General features: G+C 33.0%; 1 protein-coding gene across 3 annotated transcripts in view; it reads left to right on the plus strand.

Moving 5' to 3' along the window:
- LOC149420023 (uncharacterized) overlaps window positions 1–26,134 on the plus strand; it is a 167,784-nt gene that overhangs the window by 71,550 nt on the left and 70,100 nt on the right. For 2 of the 3 annotated variants that reach the window (XM_089637138.1, XM_089637139.1), the window contains exons 4-5: window positions 5,182–5,398; window positions 22,515–22,574. In XM_089637138.1, coding sequence (XP_089493264.1) covers window positions 5,182–5,398; window positions 22,515–22,574 — 277 coding nt within the window. Of the gene's footprint in view, window positions 1–5,173; window positions 5,399–22,514; window positions 22,575–26,134 lie in introns of all 3 variants that reach the window. The other variant, XM_089637140.1, reaches the window with a different exon arrangement.

The raw sequence follows: 26,134 nt of genomic DNA on the forward strand, positions 1-26,134 counted from the left end.
TTTGTGTTATTTTATAAAGTTTATTTTTTCCTAATGGCTTTTATTAATCCTAGAGTAATTTAAGGTTTAATTTTCCTTGTTTTTGAGTTGGGGATGATCTGTTTTGTTTTTGTTCCTTCTAAAACGTGTTTATTTAAAGTGTTTTCAAACAGTAAGGCACTTTGGTTGGCGCATTTATTTTTCAAAATTTCTTCCCATTTTTCAGTTTTTAATGATTTTTCAAATACTTTGTAGTCTATTTGGGAATATGGAAGATTTAATTTGGGTTTTGTGTTAAGTTTTCTATTTGTATCATGTTATATAAGACACGCGTAATGATCAGTTATATTTGTTTTTCACACAGTAGATTTAATATATTTTATTTCATTCAAATGTATTATTATGTATTGTTAATCTGAAATGTTTTGCTTTAATGTTTCCTCTTTACCGTCCTTCAATATTATTATGGACGGCATTTAGATAGCTACCCAGAAACTCTCTATTTGAGAACAAAAAAAATCCTTTGCTGTATTCGATGCTGGCTTTATTCCACGTACCTGCGTTTTGCTTAAAGTAGTGAATAAGTTATGAAGATTGATGAATAAGTAAGCAAGTATTTATTCGGTCACGTCGCGGCGTCGGCTTTTACACAATTTTGTGACATAATAAAAAAATAAATATAATTATTGTGCGTAGAAGGTCTACAATAAAGAATTACAGTTATTTTATTATTTTTTTTTTAAATTATGAATGTTCACCTTCTAACTGAAAAAACAGTATTTTTATAACAAATGTCGAATTCACGATTAAAATAATTTTAAAAGCGATTTAAATCTGACGGGGATACGTGTGACGTCATATGTAACCTGTTTTTGTAGGTTAACATTAAAGTCGCGGGTTCCAGAACACGCCGACCAATCATAGGGCGTTTGAGTGTCTCAATGTTTTTATCAATTCTACTAATTAATTCTACTATTACTGCATGATTATTTACGATTTATAACACAACTCCTCAAGATCAAGTTGAGAGAATAATTCCTACTGTCATAGAATACACACTGGCTGTCTACAAGCTGCATTTTAATTATTTACGTCAATAAAAGACTTCAATGTTTTGTGTATTCCCAGAGTTTATTTGAAAATCCATTTAAGATTCCTGGAAATTTTTTTTCTAATAATATTTGAAAAATAAAACAATATTGAGTAAACTCTGAGTGTGAGTGGTGCTGCAGAATAAGCTAGCGAACTTGAAACTCAAATATAGAGACATGAAATTTTTCGTTAGTATTAAAAACGACACATTTTAAGGTGGATAACATTACCATAGGCATCAAAGTCTTTCTCCATATGAATTGCCTTAAAAAATAATGAGAAACAAAAAAGATTGCCTATCGTACAGATAATCAATAAAATAAATATAAAAAAACATGCTGTTCTATGGAACAGGAAAGAATATAAATAACTCATTCTTAGAACAATGTAATAACGGAATTAATTATCATTGCCTTAATTTTTTTCATGAATTTTCATGAATTGACTTTAGAATAAAAAAAATGTCAGAAGCTTGGAATAATGAATATATCAAATCGTTTTATAGTGTATTTTTATAATAACTGCACACAGGAGGCCTCAAAGTAAATAATTATGGCCTATAATATTATCATCTTTAGAGAGGCTGCGTAGAAAATCATTTGAAAGAAAGAAAGGAATGATCTTAGGTTGGAGGAGAACCATGTTGGGAGTTGGGAGCACAAAAGGCCAGTAAATCATTGACGTTCGGTTTTTGGTGAATTTTAGCCGTATTTAAATGTATTTGTAAGGGAGAAGATAATAGTTTATGGCCTCCGTTGTCTAGGGGTAAGGATCTCAAGAGGTCGCGGGTTAAAATCCCGGCGGGCACAAGTAATTTTATTTTTATTAATTTGTGTTTAACGATTAAAATGCGTCATTTTCAATTTGCAGCCATGGTGCGATGGTTTCAAAGCCTACCACAAATTACTAATTTAAAAGAATATACAGTATTATTTGCAGCACGTTCCAGAGTGGAAAATACTTTTAGTATCGCTCTGGTGTAAGACCACCACTCATAATTGAAAAGTTGCTTGAAATGGATTTCGCCGTTTTTGATGACCAGATTTGAATAATCAGCTATTTTCCCACCCTTCTCTTCCCCATTTCTTTCCTCTCCCACTACCTTCAGCCTCACAACATACCCCAATTAGAGATGCCATAGTATCACAGGCTCCAGACGGTTGGGAACAGTTGGGATTCTTGTGCGGTTTCACATAAACAAAAAGAATTACTATAATATCATTAATGAGAGGTTTTATTCGTGTACTTCATCTTCAAACAAATCGACGTTCATCTTGAAGATTGGAGTGAAAAAACTCAATATTCTGTTTCAGCCTTTTTTGTTTTAGAGCTAAGGTAGAAACTGGGTAAAAGGTGGACGCACTGAACCAAACCCAAGGTCAGTAAATGTATTGTTTATTATTTAGGAACGAGAACGGAATTTCTGTCAGCCTTAATATACTTTACTTCTCCACGGAGTCCCATCATCTTTGTATAATTTAAGGAGCGTCTCAGCAAAAATACTGGAATTAATTCTGCTGAGTAATGAAAGCATTATTTTTAAGGGAATGTACAACGTTCGCACGAAAAGCAAAACAATTGTCAGTGAATACACAAAATTTGTGCTGGAATATTAAAAAAAAGTTACATTACGGTTCCATGATAACTCAACGCAGTGACAATTCAACACACTTTTAAAAAGTGATATAAAGTCATTAGAAACGATGATAAAATATTTTTTAACCTATCCTAACCTACATAACCCAGTTAATAAAGTTTTTGTTTCATCGCTTTCCATGACTTTAAATAACTTTTTAAAAATGTGATGAATTATCATTGTGATGATTTGTCCGGTCACCGTTTATTCCATATCTGTTAGATTATAAATATAATACTCGCACTTTGGTGGAGATACGTTAATTTTATGTTATAGTCTAAAACAAGAAGTTCTGTAGTCTACAAGAATTTTGAAATTTTTTTCTTACTTAATAAATCGAAAGATTTGTAAGTAACGTCATTATTTCAATGACAAATCTTCTTTCTAACTTTATTCAGACATTGGTACCATAATATAGAAAAGTTAGCCACCTAGTCAAAGTAAGGCTTACTCGTATTTGAAAAATAAAGTGGATGAAGAACTATCAGGTCAGTTAACTAGTCAAAGTAAGACTGCGCGGCCTTTTTCACACAAAACCTAATTTTGAATGTGAGGCCAAAAAATAACAAACAGAAGGTTTTTTTTAATTAAAAGGTATATCAAATATCTAGTACGGATATGAGCCATTTTACAAGCTTTCTTTTAAAATTATAAAATAGCCACAATAATAATGGCACCAGCTGACGTTGCTCGTGGTTATGAATATTTGTAGTAAAGTTACGAAGTTTTGAATTCTAGTGTACCTGAAAACTGGGTGTATTTTTAAGGTGGGAATATTATTATTCTCAAGAATTGAATAAGCTTACTTTTTTAAGTATATTACATTCTACAAACACACTTCTTTCATCTTCATCACATGTGCCACATTTTACTATAAATATGTGTTTTTTTTTTAAATTTATTATTATTTTTTTTTTATTTACTATTGATTTTTTTTTATAAATACATGGATAGTTACATAAAATATTGAAAAATGTATAAAAAATATTGTAATAATTAATTTTATTACAATATTTTTAAGTAAGTTTTAATTATTTGATCGTGCCTTGTCTTCCTCGGGCGTCCCCAACTTTTTCTATCACCATAAAAAACAATTTAACATAAAAAAAATTAAATGTTAAAAAGTCTTAGTATTAATAGTCTAGTGAGTCTAGTCCATGGCTATCCTACGAGGAGCTACAACGATTTTAGCTTCGTAAGGTAAATTTATCGGCAACACAAAAAAATATTTATTATAAAGGTTTCAAAATGTTTAAAGAACTTCATTGTAATGTTAAAGAAGCCAAGAGATGTGCAGTATTTCGTTGGTTATGTCTCAATTTTATGAAGTCAAATTATTAGTAGGTAGGTGAAAGAATATTTTTATAGCAGTTTTAGAATAGATGTACAATAGATATAAAATATTAAATTTTGTAACTAAATAAAATATACTTAAATATTTATAAAAATATATATTGCACTAAGTCTTTCTTGGGCGTTCCCGTCTTTTCCAACCATTCACTATACTGTGTACCATATTGTTACTTCATGGAGTATCATGAAATTGACATTGGTATTATTAAAAATAAACTACATTTTATCGTATTTTATTCGATTTCAGTGCAGCGATAGTGAGTTAAGTCTTACTCGCGTGTCACCAACTATATAATAATTCTTTCATTAATATAAATAGTGTGTATATCAACTATACCAGTAATACTTTTGTACCTACTTTACGATGGATTACATCTATTTACTGTCAGTATCTCCTGTATGTATAATACAGATATTCTCCTATGTACACTGCATCATGTATCACTTTTATGTAAAACCATTTTAGGCGTATATATATAAATAAATAAAAGAGCTTGCCTTTTAAAGGCAGCTTCATTAATGCAAAAATGTCGATATCCGAATTGATTCTGTTCAACAGCAAGATTGCTCTCCCCACAGGCATTACCATTGGCAAGTTAGTCCTGCAGGCCTGAAGATAGAATAGTCTTTGTTGTCGGTGATAAAGATGACCATCGGGAACATAGAAATGAATGTTCTCCAAGATGACCAAAAGATTAAAAGATTATAAAAACAATTTTATTTGTTATGATTTTAGAAGCATCCCGACAATTATTGTTTGTGAGATAATGATTATTTTATTTTTTTAAATTGCACTGCCTGCTACAAAGATATTAGAAGAACGAGATGTGCTATGAGTAGTTCATACTGTGTGGAATTGTTTTGCCCAGTGTCGCCGGTTTTGTTCACCAATACTACTGCACAGTGCACACCTTCGCTTACGCTAAGGTATCCGCACTAATACATAGAACAGATTTCTATGCGTACACGTCCCGATAGTATTCAAAGTACCATAATTAGGTAGTACTCCGCCTACGGTCCGGAGGCCAACATAGCATATCTCGTTCTTCTAATATCTTTGGCCTGCTATATAAATACGGCTGACATTAATGATGTTTATAAAAAATAAATCTTCATTCCAGGTATCCGGAGATGAGCAGCGCCGCTTGTGCAGTGGCGGCTCGGTCCACGGCACGTTGGGCGGCGGGCAGGGCGGCCGTGGCACGCCCCCGCCCAGGGCGCTTGTGTCCGCCCTGACCACTTACGGATCAGTGGCGTACCAGCTCAAGGACGCTAACATGGAGGCCACGGGCACTTGTGATTTCGTCTGCAGGGCGATGCGGATTGTCAACAGGACGAGTAAGTTAATATTATATGTTATTTAAAATATAATTTTTGTAACCGTCAACTAAATTGCATTAGTATTAGCGATAATTTTTGTAATTGATTTAAAATTTTTTTATACCGTAGAATATGTATAATAATCAGATATACTAATTTCGGTTGTCTGTGCATGCATGAAATCTGTTTCAATAAACTCAAATTTGCTTTGAATATAAGTTTCATTTTCAAATTACGAACTTTGTGATGGTTTCAGACTAGCGATAAAGTAGGTACCTATCTACCACTAAACATACTAATATCGGTTGTCTGTGATGAGCTTTCGTTATTCCTGCGTGAAATCTGATTCAATGAACTAAAATTTGCTTTGAATTTAAGTCTCATTTTCAAAATTGGAACTGATTGTGTGAAGAATTCAGACAAGCGATAAAATAGGTACCTACTTATAGTATATTTTTTTACAAGAAACTATTTTTATTGACATTTCGAAATAAGTTAACACACACTTATAAGGTAATCGAAAAAATGGTGAATGCAGGAATTAAATTAAATGGAAAACTTATAAACAAAGGTTTTATCAAAATATCACTAAATGACTGCTAAGCTTTTCGAATATTTCAGAAAAAAAGAAAGTTGGAAAACTCCCTAAAGCAAATAACAAAATTTTAGACTTTTTAGACAACACACCTGTGCATGTTTTCGCTCTGAGATATGATCACGTTTAGGGACACGTGTCGAATCCGGAAAGTCGAAAATCGTCGGTTCACTTTGTGCATGCGCAGTTCACGACGTCCAGTTGCCACAAATGTTGGAATGGAACAAACCTTCATCATTTTTCTTTCAAGGCAGAATGTTGGCGCTATTTCTAATTTCAGCCGGATTATCGATGTTTGAAATTATTTCGACGGAAACTGTAGCTCCGGGCACGATTACCTCCCCATACCCGGCATCGATTTTAAAGACATTTTCACGTCAAAATATTAAGACAATCACATTGAATCAACAAGGCTTTATAACGTAAACGAAAAATAATATTTATATACTGTTATGAAAATATTTAGAAACATAACAATTATAATTAGGTACTAATTATTATTTTGATTTTTGTCTATGGTTATTTTGACAGCCATAAAATCGGCGCAAAATAACGGGAAAGGATTATTCTTGCAAGGTTCCACACTTTCCAACGGAGCCCAGTTGGGCGAGGACTCAGTTGAAACGTCAGGTGCCAAGTTTATATGGAGCAATTTTAAAAACCGTTCGGAGCAAGTACGCGACGAATCTTAAAAGTAAAATCAGGCATCCGATCCTGAGATACGCGGAGTAATGGTTAAATGTAAACAAAACCCGCGCCGAAATACGCGCAATGTCGGTCGACAATTTTAAAACCCGCGTGAATTAAACGAGTGCCAAAGTGCACCGGGCCGCGTGTTCCGTTTGGGGTGTAATCCACGTTTAAAGAGACAATCCTCTCTCGCTTCGTACATGCAAACCTTGAGTACGCTGAGGAATACTAGATCGTTCGGATGAGTATTGTATTTGGGTGCGTGAACGCCGCCTACCGCCATTCACACGCGCGCCTTGAAAGGATCCGTAATAATCGGGTGGATGGACACCGGAGACTGGTTTCCTGGCTGGAGACTGGACGAGAGGCGGAGCTGGTGGGCCGGTCGCCCGCGCCGAAGCAGACGTTCCCCTGGGAGGAAGGCATCTCCACTCATCCGCGTTTAGATAGTTAGATAGGATAGAATCGGTCTGATAGGGGGTAAGTCCTTTAAAATCCCTTGCTTAATGTTTACCCTGTTATCATGAAATAGAGTTCAACTTATATGTACAGAAACTTGTCTTTTACTCTGATTTACTTGTGAATAAGCCCATATGCCCACCACCCTGAGAAGGGTTCTTATGTCTCACCGCAGAGCTCGGCATATCTTGCCCCCGGCAAGATTTGGCGTCCAAAGGTTCCACATCGGAACCAAAGCCGACCACTGTGATGATGACCAATCCTTATATGCACCCATTTAACAAGAGGTGTTGACCGGCTACTACCCCTAGCCCCACAAAGTAGGTACAACCCCACTCACCAGCATATCAATACTTCGTGAAGCGTTAACGGGTTAAAACATGCGGAGAACTGACAAATATGAATCATTTTTAAGGAAAAAAGGTTTTAACTTGAACAAAATAATATTAAGTTCGGTCTTATTTAAGTTTCCTCAGAAATAAGGTTTTTCCTTATCTGGAATGTTAGAAATGATTTATTTTTAGACATTCTTTCTAAATATATGAGTTTCATGACCAGAAAAAGGACATATTGTGATAGGTATAAAAGATGGGGAAAATATATGTCAGTTGTGATTGTCCAGAGAGACTATGGCATCTCCAATTGGGGTATGTTGTGAGGCTGAAGAGATCTGGTCACTAAACATGGCTAAAGCCATTTCAAGCCACTTTTCAAATCTGATTGGCGGTCTTACACCAGGGTGTTATTGAGATAGTTATTCCGCTCTGGAATGTGTCGCAAATACGCTACAAATTATTATAAATTAATAAATAGTGAAATAACATCACTTATTAAACAAAATATTTTGCACTCTGGGATTAGAACCCCCGACCTCCGGATTTCTAGTCGAGAGCCTTACAACTCGACCACTAAGACCGGAGTTGTTGTTGATAATCAAATATGCTAACTTCTATTTAACTTGTCTATGGTTGTAACTGTGGTTCAATGGACTCAAGGAATTGGTTTGAATTTGGGTGTCATTTTCAAAATTGGAACTTATTGTTTCAAGAATTCCGACAAGCGATAAAGTACCCTTATACACATAGGTACATATAATATAATAAGATTTTAAAAAAAATATGTATAATTAATTAATTTGTCTTTCCTTAAGTCCGTTTTACGATTCGATTAACATCAAGAAACCTCTATTTACTTCTACAAACTACTTCCTATAGAGAAATAAGGCGAAACGCTAGAATTACTCAATTAATCCATTTCTCGGTCAATTTCACTAAGGGCACTAATTACGTAAATGGCTGAATTGCAAATTAAAGTAAGTATAACAATGTTTAACCAATCGTAATTTTTTTTTTTTTTTTTTTTTTTTTTTATTTAGTTACTATATTACATTTTTTTAAACATTTTTATAAGAATTATATATATTTATATGATTAATTGATATAGATTTTTATAGTCCTCCTCACTAGGAGATCCTGTGCTGAGGGGGACTAGGTTTTGAATAATTTTTCAGCGACTTCTATGGTTCGACTTCATGTTTTGGGTAAGGGTTTCCAGAAACTTCTACGACGATGTTTTAAATATGCTAGTAAGTTCTTTTTCCGGTAATTCCTTAAGCCAAGATTTAATGTTCTTAATGCAGTTTTTTTTTGTTTTGATTTGTTTGATACTAAGTGGGAGTTTGTTATATACCTTTACTGCTAAAAATTCAGAGCTTCTTTGTCCAAAGGTAGAGTTACACTTTGGTATAGTTAGTATCTCTGTTTGTTTGGCTCTGGTATTATGAGTATGTGAGGTGTTTTCCTGAGAATTATTTTTGAGGTGTTGTACCAAAATGTTTTTGGCATAGATTTTCTGTATGCTTGGAACGTCAAATTGTTTAAAAATTTCTGTTGTTGATGTCCTTATGGGAACCTTTAGTATGGTCTTTATGATGCAATTCTGAGTTACCTTCAGCTGTTTTATATGTTTTGATACTGCTGAGCCCCATCCTATTATTCCATATTCCAATTTGGAGTGGCATAAAGCATGGTAAACTCTCTTTAAATCCCTAGCTGACAAAATGTTCCGTAATTTTTTGAAGAAGTAGATGAGTTTAGTTAACTTTTTTGAAGTTCGATCAATGTGTGAATCCCAGTGTAGTTTATCGTCAATTTCAATACCAAGATATTTTATGCTTTTGGTTTGAGTTATAATCGAGCAGGAACATTGAGGAAATTTTTTTTGACATTCATGTAGTTTGAGTATATGCTCATTCATTGGTTGTCCTCTTTTGTTTTTGGAGAAAATTAAATATTTGGTTTTATTCACATTTAATGTAAGGGAGTTTGCTTTAAGCCAGTTTTGAAGAACAGTTAGGCCATGTTCAGCCTCCTTATATGTGCTTGTCCAATCTTGTTCATGGAATAAAATTACAGTGTCATCTGCAAAGCTCATTATGTTTCCTTTGATGGGAAGATTCATAAGGTCATTTATGTAAATTAGAAATAGTATAGGTCCTAATACGCTTCCCTGGGGGACACCGTACTTAATTGGTAGAGTTTTGCTCCTTTTTTTACCAATTTGTACAAATTGTTCTCTTCCCGTTAAGTAACTTCTAAGTAGGTTTAGGGTTGTTTCGGTTATTCCATTTTTTTTTAGTTTTAAATACAGTATTTCGTGGTCAATGGTATCGAAAGCTTTTTGAAGATCAATGAAAACTGCTAGGCATTTTTTGCCTTCATCCAATTTTCTAATAATTGTATTTGTTACATTAGCTATAGCGTCACCAGTACCCAGGTTTTCCCTAAAACCATACTGCGTAGATGATAATATTTTATTAGAATCCAAAAATGTAAGCATTTGTTTTTTTATAACTTTTTCTAATATTTTTGATAGTGTAGTTAAAATACTAATTGGTCGATAGTTTGATACATCATTTTTGGGACCGTTTTTATATATTGGAATGATCGTAGCAATTTTAAGACAAGCAGGAAAAATACCATTTGATATTGACAGATTTATAAGATACGTCAGTGGGTGGATTAACTCATTTTGTAGATATTTAATTGATTTGCTTGATATCAGTTCATTTCCCGATGAAGTATTTATATTTAGGGAGGCTATAATATTTCTTATTTCATCACTTGTTATCTTGACAATATTGAGGCTGTTTTCTTGATTTACATCGTCAATCCTCACTGTATTTTCGATAGTACTAATTGAATTTTGTTTAATTTTATTTGCTAAGTTTGAGCCTATATTGCAAAAATAGTTGTTTATAAAGTCAAGAAGTTTGTCCGGGTGTTCTGTAAAAGATGTGGGAATCTCATCAATGTTTAATTCCTTAATGCTATTGTCATTATGTGAGGCTTTAGCATTAGTTATTTCATTTATGATCTGCCAGAGTTTACGTGAATCATTATTACATTCATCAATCTTGTTTTTATAGAATGTTTCTTTAGCATAACGTATTACATTTTTACATGTATTACGATATCTTTTGTAGAATCGAAGTGTTAGGATATCATAAGGGTTGTTTTTGACTTTTTTGTGCAGTTCATCTCTTTTTCTGATTGAGTTTATAATATTCTGACTAATCCAAGGTTTAATGTGTAAATTTTTATGAGATAACTTTTTTTCTATGGTTTTGGTGTTTGATAGGATAATGTTCTGTAAAACTTCTATAAAATAACTCCAAGCAGTATCAGTATCATCTTTTTCCAGAAGGCTTGTCCAGTCATTCACTGTTAACTCGCATTTGACGTTTTCCCAATTTGTTTCAGATTTCGTTAGGAGTGATTTCTTTTTTTGGTTTACATATGTATTTTTTTTTGTAATAGATAGAATTATTGTATAATGGTCTGTCAGTGTGGTAGTACAAATAATGGCTTGAGTTTTTCTATTAGTTTTACAAAAGATATGATCAATGCAAGTTTTGCTTTCATTATATACACGTGTTGGTTCATCAATTAGGCTTTTATATCCATGGTATGCTAGTGTTTGCATATAATCAAATTTTTTTGGATGGCCATTTTCAAGAATATCAATATTTATATCACCGATGATAAATACATCTTTAGTTCTTTTTAGTAGACTTAGTTGATTAGATAAGGAGTTGAGGAATGGTTCTAGATTTTGTGTAGAAGGAGATCTATAAATTGCGAGTATTGTTGTGTCATTACCGATTGATATACTTAGACAGTTTGCATTATTGATACAGATCTCTCTGACATCAGCTTCTATATCTTCTTTAATATATACGATGACACCATCATTTTTTGTGTTGTTCATTATTGTAGAGTAAGGGACATAATTCCCAATTTGTAGGGGGTAGTATTTATCAGTTAGCCAACATTCAGTAAGAATAATAATATCCCATTTTAAATTTAAGCTTTTCATCAATATTTGTAGTTCATCAAAGTTTTTATTGATACTTCTAATATTCTGGTGCATTATGTTAAAATTATTGTTTATGGATGATATGTTTGGTATGTTTGTTGTTAGTGCGTTATTCATTTTCTCAATTTAAATTATTAAGTGGATTAAGTAATGTTGTTCATATTATTCACTAAATTATTTTCACCATATCATCAAGGTGCTTAATGTAGATAATTTTATCATCTTGTTTTTTGCGTATCATAACTTTACCCTGTTTGTACCATACATATTGGTAATTTTTTTCTTTTGATAATTGTTTTGTTTTCCATAGGATTTCTTTATGATACGGGCTTAATTCTTCCCCGATGAAGATTCGAGATGTCGCCAGATCCTTGATTTCATTATAATTTATTTCCTTTTTCTTATCAAGGAGGGAATCTCTTTTTCTTTTATCGGAAAAGGTCACAAGAAGTTTAGGAGGGGCTTCATTTCGTCTGTCTGAGACTCTCGTGACGTCAGTTATATCAGTGTGTAAGAGGTGGATTCCTGCTGCGGCAGCAACTTTTTTAACAATTTCCACAGGTTGTTCGCGGTTTTGTTGTGGAATTCCTGCTATTTCCAAACTATTAGATTTTGATAACGTTTCCAAATCAGAAAGTCGGATTTCAAGTTTTTTAATAATCATATTTTTTTCCATTTGGTCTTTTTTTATATTTTCAAAATCTGTTTGAATCGCTCGATTTAAATTATTTGAGACCTCAATTTTTTTTAACATCTCATCGTATTGAGCACTGATAAAATCAATACTTTTTGTAGTTTCTGTAGTTTGTAAATCAATTTTTGTAAATATATCTTTTTTCAGGGTTTCAAATTTTTTATCAATGTATTCAATAATCTTATCCATGTTCAATTTATCTTCCGAAATTATTGGGGTTTTGCTACGTGTGCTAGACATCACTATTTTAGTAAGTTCACAAATGCCCCTCTTTAATTATGCTTGATGAAAAATTGATGGTGGCAATCACTATTTAATATTTGTTTTATTGCATAGACAAAGTCACTCAACTTGACATTTAATATTTTTTTACTTTAATTAGTTTTTGCGCAAAAATCACTCACACTTTGAAATCTTAACTAAAACTTTTGATCCCACAAAACGTAGAAGGTTTAAACTTTAATTTAAATCTATTTATTGTGGCTTTAAACAACTCCTATTAATTTTTCGGCTAGTTTATAAGGGACGCGGAAATTTCAGATCTTAGCACTACAGTTAACCATAGACGAGATGACTACACCCGATGATTACACCCGTAAGTTACACCAATTAAGTCATTAAGAATCAATTCCACCAAAACATATCGATCTGACCTGAAACTTCCTTTAACCTTCTATTTTATTAGTTCTAAAATACACAACGGATTCTGATAGGGTTTTCAATATCACTTAAAGTTTTTTTTCCAGAACATAAAAGTTATATAAGTTATAAACGAGAATAATGCATGCATATTATATTTACACAAAGTAGAGAAATATCGATATTTTGTAATTAGTCATAAACATATATTTTCGGGCACATACATTGCTAAGGCTGGCTAAACCTTATGAGATACATCTAAATAATGTACTACAGAATTGTATATTTTAAACAGGCCAACAGAAAAAGAGTCAGATATGGTATATGTCTACCAGCATCGCCGGGTGCATGCCAGCTAGTTTATTAAAATCTAGAATCTAACCCAAGTTCGCCCTCGTTTTATTCCCAAATACATCATCTTCTTCAATTCTTGCCGATGAATGGTTTTTTATTTAAATTTACCTGCACATACTGACAATTGTTATGATTTAAGGCACGTCAGCAAAGAAAATAGAGTCCGGCTTAAAGAAAAATCGCCTGTATATATTTACAATGGAAATAATTTACATACTTTTAATCTCTACCGAAATAAAGGACGGCTTGGCCTCCCCTGATAGATTTGAAAGAAATGCTTTACCCAGCGTACGAGCTAGAAGAACGGTGTTTTAAGGGAGCTTATTATATTTAAAAAAAAGATATCAAATCAGTAAAAAAATAGCTGACAAAGTTTGCGTTTACAATCCAGCCCTGAAGTAGCACCCTACCTTAGCGAAAAAAATCACTCCAAGAGCGCTGAACAACTTGGGACGTTTCACAGAATTTGAATAATTTATCAAATTTAAAAGTTAATATACAAGTTCTGTTATTATTTCAGTTCTTTCAAGTAGCTAGTCGATAATGATATAATAACAGAACTTGAATAGGACATTCACAAAACTCGAAAATGAACATTGAAATTTGATGAATTGTTATCATTCTATGAAACAACCCATGTTGACGCAACTATCTTCCTTTAACATTATCCTCGCATTTTTTCCCATCCTATATTACTTACAATTAGGTACCTGTCATTATTCGACTGTACCTACGTTTTTGTGTGATATTTTACAACAATAAAAGTGAATGTCAAAGCATTTTATTAATGAAGCCTGTTTGATGAACATCTCTTTGTTATCAGTGCTGTTATTGATATCAACTCAGGGTAGAAGGCTGTGCAGTGAACATTTTCGGTTCCCTCGGTGTGTTTCTTATACAACCTGGATGTTATGGAAGCTTGTGTGTAAAATAAATCATATCTCCTGTGAGTGAAACCAACCATAAACATCTTTGAAGAACATCAAAGGGGTAAGTCGGATTCCTTCCTTACTCCATGTTCACCATCTCCAACCATAGTTGTGTCAATTTCTAAGTTCACAATTAATTTATACAGTCCACTCTTGATTCGCCTGTTGCGATCACAACCCATCTTTAGTTTTTTTTTAATCTTTTCGGCATCCTTACGGACTGGTTGAGGGGTGAGGCACTCGACTACGAATAGGGAGATCGCAGGTTCAAATCACGGCGTAAGCTAGTAATTTTTTTCATTTTTATTTTTGTTATTATTTAATATTACTACATGTGTTATTACAGGTTAAGTTACAAATAAAAATAGTCCGAACATGGCTCCTTATCTCCAAGTTCTCCCTTAACGTTTTGTTCTAATTAATATGAACATAAATAAGAATTTTACAAATTATAGAATCTCAGAAATGTAAAAATTATTGTTTGTACTGTGCTAACATTAGAAGAAACAATAGTCTACGGAGAAAAAGATATTAATTAATATTTTAGAATACGAAATTAATAAAAATATAAAATTAAAAATAAATTTCAGGAAACATTGATTTCTCTTTTATTATCCACCTTTTTACGTTTTTATTGTTTGTCATTTTCCTCAAGTGCCAAGTTATTTTTTAGTTTATTAAATGTCACTGGTACACAATATTCTAGCGTTTGGCCTCCATACTTAATAGATATTGACAGAAAGGATAAATCTGGGAATAACAAAAAATGAACGGGAGTAATTCCAATAGAAATAATTCTTTAGGAGATCAAGTGTCCGTGGGATCAACCAGCAGGGGGATCAAGCGAAAGAGGGATCAAACGTACGGAGATCATCTTTCCGGGGATCAAAAATCGGGTGATTGATCAACTAACGGGGATGATCGTTATGGAATCAATAAAAAGACCACACTTCTTGTGATTATTTGTTCAGTGATAAAATAAAATAATAATAATCTATGATAGTCTATCTTAAATAAGTATATAGAATTAGAAAATAAATATTTCAACTGCATCGTATTATTATATAAATTATACATGTCTTAATTTTCTAAATTTGTGACAAGTAAAATTGATTACTTACTAAAAATGATTACTTACTCAAAAATGATTACTTACTAAACAATGATTACTTACTATTTTCCTTCGTCGGAGTTCGAACCCTAGATTTCTGGATTTAAATCCAAGTGGAGAAAATATGTATTTTTTGATTTATTAAAAATTATTCGGTTAAAAACCAGAGTGCAAGGTTTCGTATTAAACTTTTAGTACAATACGAGTTTATTATTATGCTGTCGGAAAACGTGTTCATATAAACCCTAATATTTTCGCACTTTCGTCAAGTAACTATATATTGGTAAATGTAGGTGCATGAACACATGTTTCAATATATTAGGAATATAATAAAAGTTTATGCCGACGTTAGTTGAGTTAAAATATTCGTCCTGTCAACATCGTTTGATTACGGAGCCCCCTTTATCGACCGTGTCGAAAATCAAAGCCATCGTGAGCTCGCGCATTGTGAAATTTGTGAATTGTTGTGAACCAGCGCAAAGAAGGATTGAAAACCGTGGAAGAATAGAAAAAGGTAAGTCGGCATTCCGAACCTTTCCAATCCTATTATTCCGCGTTGCGACGGTGCTAATATCCGTCCCCAACACAACTAAAAAAAATATTTTTTCAATAGAAATGTATGAAAGATGTAAAAATACAGTATTATAGCTAAGATTATCTGTGACAGTTTCACTTGATTAATTTTTTTGCTTTCTCATAAAATTTTTTACAAAATAAATAAAAAACAGTTTTGTGTTTTTTTTTTTTATTTTTTTTTTTTTATTAACAAAATTTTTGATACATATACAATTCAGGTACATACATAGTAATATAGAATGAAAGAGTAGCAAAAAAATCCCACAAAGGCGAAGCCTGAGCGTGGGTATTATAGTGTAAGGATAAAACAGTGGTGTTTAAAATATATATTTTTTTAAACTTGTTAAATGTATCTATAGAGATCATTGTGATTGGTTTTTTTTTTTAGAGAAGTTTTTATTTTATCTTCTTTTTTTTAAATTTACAAACATATACACACAGACACACGCACACACAGACACACGCACACACACTCACGCACACACACACACACACACACACCCACACACACACATAAGACATAGATGCATGTATATATTTCTTTGATTTAAAGAAATTAATCTTTAATTTACAGAAAGACATGTGGTTGTTTAGTTATTTAGAAACAGATGGCTTAAATTATAGAAAAAAGTTACTCGCTTCGAAATTGTTTCTTATCCAACTTTTAACATTTTTCTTATATAAGTTCAGGTTTTGACACATGTTGATGGAATTGGGTAAAGAATTGAACAATTTTGGGGCAATATAGTTTATGTGCCTTTGGCCCAGCCTAGTTTTGCAGTGAGGGACTGTGAACACGCATGTGGTATGTCTCTGGCTCGAGCGATTTGTGTTTTTGGTGAAATTGATAGGACGCGTAAATATAAATTTGAGACATTGAATACAATAGATCCGTCTTAGTTCCATGATTTCTGTTTCTTGAAATAACTGGTTGGTGGGATATGTCTTGGTCCTTTGGTACATTATTTTAATGATGGATTTCTGAGCGATTTCTAAGGGTTTTACGTGATTATTGTAAGTTCCTCCCCAGGCAATTATTCCATAGGAAATAGATGAAAGCACTAACGCGTCATAAACAAGTTTCATGGTTCTTATATTGACAATGTTGCTCATTCGTTTGAAAATGTAACTTAGGTATCTCAGTTTATTGACCGTCTTTTCTATATGGTAAGTTCATTTGAGTTGGCAGTCTATAGTAACTCCTAAATACTTGATATATTGTCCGAATTTCACGTCTTCGCAATTTAAGCATGTCGCAAAGTTACAATTAGGGTTGTGGAACTTCAGATTAAGATTATTTTTAGGGGATGACTTTTGGGAATTGTAAAAGGGAATAAAGATAGTTTTATTCAAATTTAGACTGTTTGAAATCGAACGTTTCTAGACTCTGTTTGTCAAGTGGTTTTAATGCCTATTACCTACAATATAAGGTATACCAAGAATATACACATTTTTGGCTTTTAGCTTCCTCTTAAGCAAAGAAGTATTCAATTGTACAACGTCTTCATAGACTTCTACTTTAGCGTTGATGGGACTGCGAGCGTATTTCTCATTTTATTCTATGATACGTTGATGTATGGGGTGGGGTAAGCTACTTAAAATAATAATATCTAATTATTTTGAATGTGAACGGTTGAAATGTAAGCAATCCACTTAGTACTATTTATGACGATCTGATATGATTTGTGCCATCCACTTCCTTGCCACCACGAGGCGGTACTGAATCTCAATATCAGTTAAAGGTAGCACATGGCGGATGTGAGGTACAATTTATTGGGTCGTTACCACCGAAAACCTACAACATAGTTTAGGTGATTTGAAATATGTATGGGTTAGACATTATGATTTCTACGTCACCGGCATTACCAATGGGAAAGGGTAGCTCAATTTCTAATATCGATCTGACAAGAAATAACAGCACTTATACAATTTGAAAAGCGGGTTTGGGTACCGCCGCTCCGGCAACCAATTTATGGACAACCAACACCTCTGCCGTAGGATACGTAATCTTATGAAGATAACGTAACCAAAAATAACATTATAACGAATAACGTTAACCAACCCCGGTTTGTTAACGTTATCTTGTGAAGCAAGCTTCAAATTCTCGTAACTTGTTTATTCAACCAAACTGAAATTTCACTTTGAAATACTCATTTATCTGTTAATAATTTGATATAACACATACAAAGTATTAGCCTGCAATACTTTTTATGTGTTATGGGATATTGGGACTTGAAATACACATGTATTCAGGCAAATTATTTTTAAAAGCGCATGTTTGAATAAATTTGTGTGCATCGATAGTGGCTTAAATTAGTCCGAAACAGCTTAGAACACCCTCCCGCATTCTCCTCTTACCCAGGAGTAGTCTTACGACATAGTATACCACTACGCAAGCAAGAATCTCTTTAAAATGATTTTCCTGCTGCACATACATATGTATTAACCATTATTATCCTTGTTCTGACAGAAAGCGTTAAGTCTACTAACTTATCGTTTTCTGACAGAGCAGTGGCGTTACACACATTCGGTAGATTAATTAACCGAGTCACAGTCTTGATTAGAAGTTAAGCGAATTAGAGTGGCGCCCTTGACGGCTAAATTTGCTCAGTCACAGCCGTTTCCCTCGACGCACCGCCAGTCGGGCCCAAATCAGAAATCCTCGCGATAACGGCGCCAAGAATCCTCCAGACGAAACCTCATTAAGATTGTCGCGATATAAGATATGACCACTGAACAAATAATCGCAAGAAGTGTGGTCTTTTCATTGATTCCATAACGATCATCTCCGTTAGCTGATCGATCACCCGATTTTTGATTCCCCGTACATTTGATCCCTCTTTCGGTTGACCCTAAAGGATTATTTCTATTGTGCTTCCTCCCATATGTCATTTTTGTAATTCGGAGATTTATCCTCTCTGTATACTCCTTCAAGGAAACAGCTTGTACCTAGATTGCATGCAATTGGCAATTATACTTCGGCGGAAATAGTAGATGTGTTCAACAGCACAGAATGTAGTTATCAGAAGGTTATTTTTGGTTGACACTCTTGTTTATTGTATTAGCTAAATTTACTCCTCTTTTATTACTCCTGTTGCACTACTATATTATATCATAAATATGTAAAAGTCCTTACGTGGGTATATATAAATTTCCACTTCGGACTGTATAATTGTAGTGAGGAAGTACAGCGGAAATAATTTTTTAAAGGATCAAGTGTAGGAGGGATCCAATATATATCATATATTGGATCATCGGAGGATCAACTGTGCGGGGATCAGCTGTCCGGAGAATAAACTCTGGGGGATTTTCTGCTGAGGGAGTTTCTGTCGCGGGATCAAGAGTCTTTTTATTAAGTAAATTCCAAGTTTCTGTGGTTAATCTCCTTGGAGCCAGTGAAAATCGGTATTCCCCAAATGTAAAGTATATTATGCGGTTGAACGGAGTGGGGAAGTAATGCAGGTGGCTATTCAGTATATTATGCGGTTGAACGGATTGTGGAGGTAATGGAGGTGGCTATTCAGTATATTATGCGGTTGAACGGAGCGGGGAAGTAATGGAGGTGGCTATTCAGTATATTATGCGGTTGAACGGAGCGGGGAAGTAATGGAGGTGGCTATTCAGTATATTATGCGGTTGAACGGATTGCGGAAGTAATGGAGGTGGCTATTCAGTAGATATATTATGCGGTTGAACGGAGCGGGGAAGTAATGGAGGTGGATATTCAGTATATTATGCGGTTGCACAGATTGCAGAAGTAATGGAGGTGGCTATTCAGTATATTATGCGGTTGAACGGATTGCGGAAGTAATGGAGGTGGCTATTCAGTATATTATGCGGTTGAACGGATTGCGGAAGTAATGGAGGTGGCTATTCAGATCTTTTCACTAAGCTATATCAGGCAATTCACACATATTTGAAAGAAAGCTGCTGACGCCAGAAGTTGACATAAGACCTATAACTAGGCCTCAGTCAGAATAATGAAATTGATTATCTCTTTCAGAAATAATTTCTACATTAAAAGTTGAAAGTAATCTATTATGATTTTCTCAAGAAATAAAATTGATCTTCTTATGCACACGGAAACACCCAGCACACATTTCTATTAATGAATTTCTCCAGTGGATATAACAGATTGCGGTCTATTCCACAATCTCTGTCGTGATTTAATGTGTGACGTGTGTAGGTACATACTTAATGTAATTTACAGGGTAATTATAAAAATAACACTTCAGATTGCGGTAATAATAACAACGTTTGAATTTTAATGAATTTTTTTGAACTGCATTTAAAATCACACCAAAAAACAAAGGTATAGGTTTCTGATTCCGATTTTTTCTTAATTCGTACAAAAAATTGAAATAACAAGAAAGTAACAAGTGGGAAGATACAAGAAGAGCCAAAAAGAGACAAGATAAGCTAAGAAGGGTCAAGAAGAGGCAAGAAGAGCCAAGGAAAGCCAAGAACAGCCAAAAAGAGGTTTGAACAGACAATATGAACCTAGAAGGGTCGAGAAAGTTCGATAAGAAGAGCCAAGAAGAGAAAAGACTATCCAAGAAGATGTGAGGAATTACAAGAACACGCAAAAAGATACTAAAAGAGACTAGAAGAAGCAAAAAGAGGCAATAAGTGCCGAGAAGAGCCAAAAAGATACTAGAAGAGACTAGAAGAAGCAAGAAGAGCCAATAAGTGCCGAGAAGAGCCAAAAAGATACAAGACGAGCCTCAAAGGGTTGAGAAAATGCAAGAAGAGGCAAAAAAAGGTGAGAAGAGCCAGGAGAAAGTAAAAAAAAACAAGAAAGAGACAAGAAAAGGCAAGAAGAGACAAGGAAATGTAAGAAAATGCAAGCAGAATGACTATATAAAACTTAATAAATAAGGTTCAATCATTTTTTTTATTCCTGCTCATCCTAAATTCCAATATCGGCTTATTAGATTGCCATGTATACCGATCGATTAAACTCCAACCTCCTTCCAATCCTCATAGCACGTTTCCCAAGTCCTAACAAAACAGTGGTGTTCCAGTCGCACCAGGACAGGTGTGCTACTGGATGAGGTGGTACAATCGTTTCGTATAGTATCGTACCCATGACGTTATTTTTTTTTTACGAATTCTAGGTAAAACACATAGTGAATTTTATCAGCTTTCCTATAACTATGTCTCAGCATTTTATACAGGCCTGTAAATATCTTATAACTCTATCATCTATTATCTATTATTTGCCCAACTTTAAGAAAGGTTAATTATTTTTAAGTAATTTTATGATGTTGTTTCAAGCAATTATCTATTTTTTTTGTATGTCCCCGACAAAATATTGGTAAAAAAAGGTCGCATTAAAGGTATTTTTATTACACTTGCCTTAAAATTAACAGCTTTTCACATTTTCCTGAAAGTACAAGAGCCTACATAAAAAGGGCATTTTGAAGCGACCTCGTTTTTGCAAATTCTAGATTTATTATATTACGGACTACGTCACTCAAAGTATATTCGCTAAAATGTACACGTAAACACGATTGGTTAGGGCGGACACAGAATGTTAATTCATTAAAAGTCGGTTGTTTGCATAATTCAGTATTCATATTCAAAGAACGTGACGGATTTTTTTTCGGCCAAAGAAAACTTTTCAACTCGGAAAATAATTTTGAGCTGTCATAAAATTATGTTAACTTTTGAATTACTCTGTAAAAATGGAAATTTATAATTGTACGCAGGAAGAATTATACCTCAAATTTGGTCGATAACCGGCTCAAATTAACGCTCTCGAAACAGATAATATTTTTAGAAATTTGTTTTGAATTATTAATTACTGTTCTCCAACTAGATGCTGATTGACCTCTGTCTTGTAATGTAATGAAATATTGTTATAAGTGTTATCTTAGGTTATACTGCTTATATTTACTTCCATTTATTATTTTATTAACTATTTTATCTTAACTTTTCCATATACATTTATAATGTTGTTATCCCAGTAGGATAACCTACACTTTCTATTATGTCTTCACGGTTTAAAATGTACACAACTTAATTATTTATATTAGTTATAGTTATGCATGTATTAAATAATATGTCAATACTAATGTATATATCCAATACGTCTGTCTCGAACCAGGTATATTCCAGTGAGACAGTTATCGAAAAACACCTGTAAAACTACTTTTTATTGATAATATTAAAAATAAAAAAATTCTTTTTGCATCATTAATATAATTACATGAAATTTTTATTTTTTCTATCGGATTTAATTATTTAAATCAGGTCACGTTAAGCCTAGAAAATTAAAAAAATAAACAATCATGACATCAAATATTCCAAATTGACGGCAATTGATATTCAATTTAAAAGTGTAGATATTTTTAACGTATTTCAAATTTAAATAAGTAATGATTGCAGAGAAAAAACATTACGTTATAAAACACATATTTTTCCAATGCCAAGAATAGATGAGGTTTTGATAAAAACCATTGAAATCCTCTTTAAAAATCGTAGTTAGAAAATTTTTGTATTTCTCTCAAACAACCTCCAAGCTATTTGATTAGATGATCTCTTCTCATTGACTTTTGCGCCGTAGAATTTTCATAATTTACACTGGCGTCCGTCTGGTCGGAATCGAGAAGAGCGAACTTTACGTCTAAAACCACAGTCGAAAAAATCTAATATTTACGACGCTGTTTTTGTGATGATTTCATCATTGATTTTTTGTCTGTTTTCAGTTATGGTGACGGTGATGCTAGCCTGCTTGTCTACTCTCCCGGTCATTATGCTTATCATGGGTAAGTTTGAACATCCTAAGATTGATAATGTCTGTTTAAAATTTTAAATAAAATATATTAAATTTAACCTCTAAACACATTGATCATTTTCAAAATGAGTGAAATCAAAAGTTTAACTTTTTGGTAACAATATTAACAAACTAACAAACCACCATCTCTTCACAGAGGTAGGCAGTGAAAACGGACCACCAAACAACTAGGTCTTGGCACAAATTCCTTTTCCCCTTCACATAACATGATATATTATATTATTGTATTGGCCTTACATAGCAAAATTCATAGGTCTATTTTATAACGGTTAAATATTGTAAACTGTTACAAAATAACTGTACTACGTTGGTTAAAATACATCATTATTAATTCTGGTTAAAATATAATGATCAGAAATGCTTTACAAAATCAAATTAATTTTTGTTATAAATATCTCAAAAAAGGTTTACGGTGCATCTTACTTTTTCTGCCTGGACTGTATTATCTTCATTTATTTCATCAACGAATTAATCTTTTAAGGCGATGCACTACTTAGTAATGCAAAACCATGTGTTTTTGGTTTCAGATGATTTAATTAAATACTGCGAGTAGAACATCCTGGCCTCTGTAAAAATTGAGTTTTTTTTTAGATAAGTCTTTTTATAAGCCCAGAAAAAAATAATTTATTAGGCCTATGAAAACTGCTTTAAAGTTCAACATCTCCTACTTACGAACCCATTTTCGGTAGTGATTTTATTGTGGCAGATTACATTATTTATAAAATGATCGGAAAAAAATTAAATATTTATGCCTGAACATCCACAAAATAAAATAAAAGGCACTTTTTGGCAATGTTTTTTTCTTGCACAAATCAAAACATGCGGATGGTGTTAAGCGGGAATTTAAACTTTATCGCCATCTACGTAAGGGGTGTTATTGATAGCGGCTCGATTTAAAATATTACACGACGTTGTGCATCGCCAAAAAACTTTTACATTAAAAAAATAATGATGTTTTAAAAATAAACAAATTGTAAAAATCAATAAATCTTCTCTAAAACAGAATTAGATTTCAATATTTAAAGAAATCTTTTTTCTAAAGAATCACGTCAAATCAATGATCATACTTGTATACTGGTGTCGAATATCTATTTTGTACTTAAAACTCAAGAAGTTACACGGAATTTGGTAAACGATTTTGATGATTGAATTTTGGAATTCCACTTAACATTCTTACAGCGTGTTTTTATATTCTGAGATTGAATATTTTTGCTACCGGAATATCTAAGAAAAAATGAGATAAGGTTTCATAGGGTTTTGACACGGAGAAGGCATATTTTTATATAAAAAATGTGTGGCACTCCATCGATGATGCCATGCAAAATGATTGTGGTCAAACCTTTTGTGCACTCTTTTCGTGGATTCTGTGTTCACGAAAAACTTGGGATGTTTGTATTTTGGTATGTCATAAAGAAATAAAACGGTGTTCTTATTGCAAAAAAAGGAAAATTGTACTAACGCTAATGTGATTTCTACTATCCAAGATTTGTGATGACACATTTTATATATTCTTATGTTTACTTGTTAAAGAAGGTCATCAATTTATTTCGGTTCTATTAATTCATAAATGATTAATTTTTTACGCTCAAAATACTTGTACAAGTATTACATGTTTTTTTTAAATGATGGTAAAGACAAGGTAGGTGTCGAAATAGCTTTTATTCTAAACGTTATAGATCAATCCTTCAACTCAACAAATCATTTTATTCTACCCTAAATCGCCGACCTATAAACACAATTTTCCATCAAAATCTATTACTTTTTCCAAAGGCCAAAAGCCTATTTCTTTTCACAGCTCATAGTGTTCTGATGGTCAACTGCAAAACAATCAATAATAATGGCTAGACAACGTTTATCGCCAAACTACGGAACTGCGGTGGGTCGAAAGTGATAAAAAGTAATCTCCTTCTTAAATAAGAGCCTTTTTCATAAAGAATTGGATTTTGAAATAAAAAGAATAATCTTACTTAAAAAAAAATAACCTTTAGCTTTCTCTCTGGAAAATCATGTGGCTCGGAAAAAGTTAAAACCCGCCACTGTTTGGGATAAAACGATAATTTCGCTGTTCGTTTTTTGGCATCGATAAATTTTTACAACTTTTTCGGTTTATTTTAGCGCAAATTCCTTGGGTCACTTCGACTTTTGTTGGACCATTTCTGGAAGTCAGGGAATTTTAAGGTCACTTCGACACTTTTTGCAGGCTACCCAAAGTTCACGATATCTACGGATAGATGGCTGACCGCATAACGCTTTTGTCAGAGGTTTTCCCACGCGAAAACTTTTACAAAAATCCTCTGTATTCCTTACCCCAACGTTGGCCGTAAATAGTTGATATTACTCCTTATCTGAGAAATTTAGCTTCATTTTATGAGAAGGAGGAATTCTCCTGCGTCGTCTGATCTCATCACGAGGTACTATTTGCCCCTTTTCCTGTATTTTGTCGGGACTTTCCATTCACGATAAAGATTAATTTTATTCATTTTCTTGGTCCAAATTTTTTTCAACGATGGGATAAAGTAATATAGCTTTACTAGTAGTTTGGATCCGGTTTAATCCAAAAACTAACATTCACGGAAGAAGGTTTTTGATAATTTAAATTTGTTTTTCAATTGCAATTGAGATTATAAAGTTACACATCTCAGAATTTAAATAAAGTTGAAAATAAAAAAAAAATGCATTGAACTAAAAAAATTAGACAGAAAAAGATAGGTAGATTTCGGGTGCCAATTTTCACAGTTATTATTACTGTAAAAATTATACTGCTAAGCTTCTCCCCTGGAAAAAATGCGATTGCTGCCTCTCTATCGAAATATTTTCTTAAATATTTAGGAAGATTTTTAGTATTCAAATTGATCGCATAACGTTATTCATTATAATATTATTGAAGGAGAGTTAATAACTTAAAACAATCTTTATTAGTAAACCACACAAAAATTAAAAAAGTTTAGTGTGCGATAGAGCAATTGATCTATTAATGTACCATAGAGAAATGTTGACATATTACTGTGCGATAGAACAATGTTGACATATTAGTGTGTTGTAGAACAATGTTGACATATTAGTGTACCATAGAGAAATGTTGACATATTACTGTGCGATAGAACAATGTTGACATATTAGTGTGTTGTAGAGCAATTTTGAAATATTAGTGTGTTGTAGAGCAATGTTGATATATAAGTGTGCGATAGAGCAATGTTGACATATCTGTGTGGAGAAACATGTTTAAACATTTTACAAATTCTTTAACCATTTTAATAATTTCGTGCCATTTATTGTAAAGAATATCAGTGTCTCTCGATATGAATATATAACTACTTGAATAATATTCGAATTCAATTTTTTTTATTTAAATTGTTTTGAGATAAGCTCATAATAAATGGTATGTCCATGGACAGTCAAATTTAGACTTACCCTAACATGAAATCTGGAAATTATTTCAACGAGCTGGAGGCAAACCACGTGACCATATTTTTGGCACCAGGAGGGTTTGAGAATGCTTTGATTAAACTATGACATCAGTCGAACATTGAC

This window comes from Hesperophylax consimilis, chromosome 11 (assembly GCF_061612785.1).
Source record: "Hesperophylax consimilis isolate HC1 chromosome 11, BYU_Hcon_1.0, whole genome shotgun sequence".
Classification (NCBI taxonomy): Eukaryota; Metazoa; Arthropoda; class Insecta; order Trichoptera; family Limnephilidae; genus Hesperophylax; species Hesperophylax consimilis.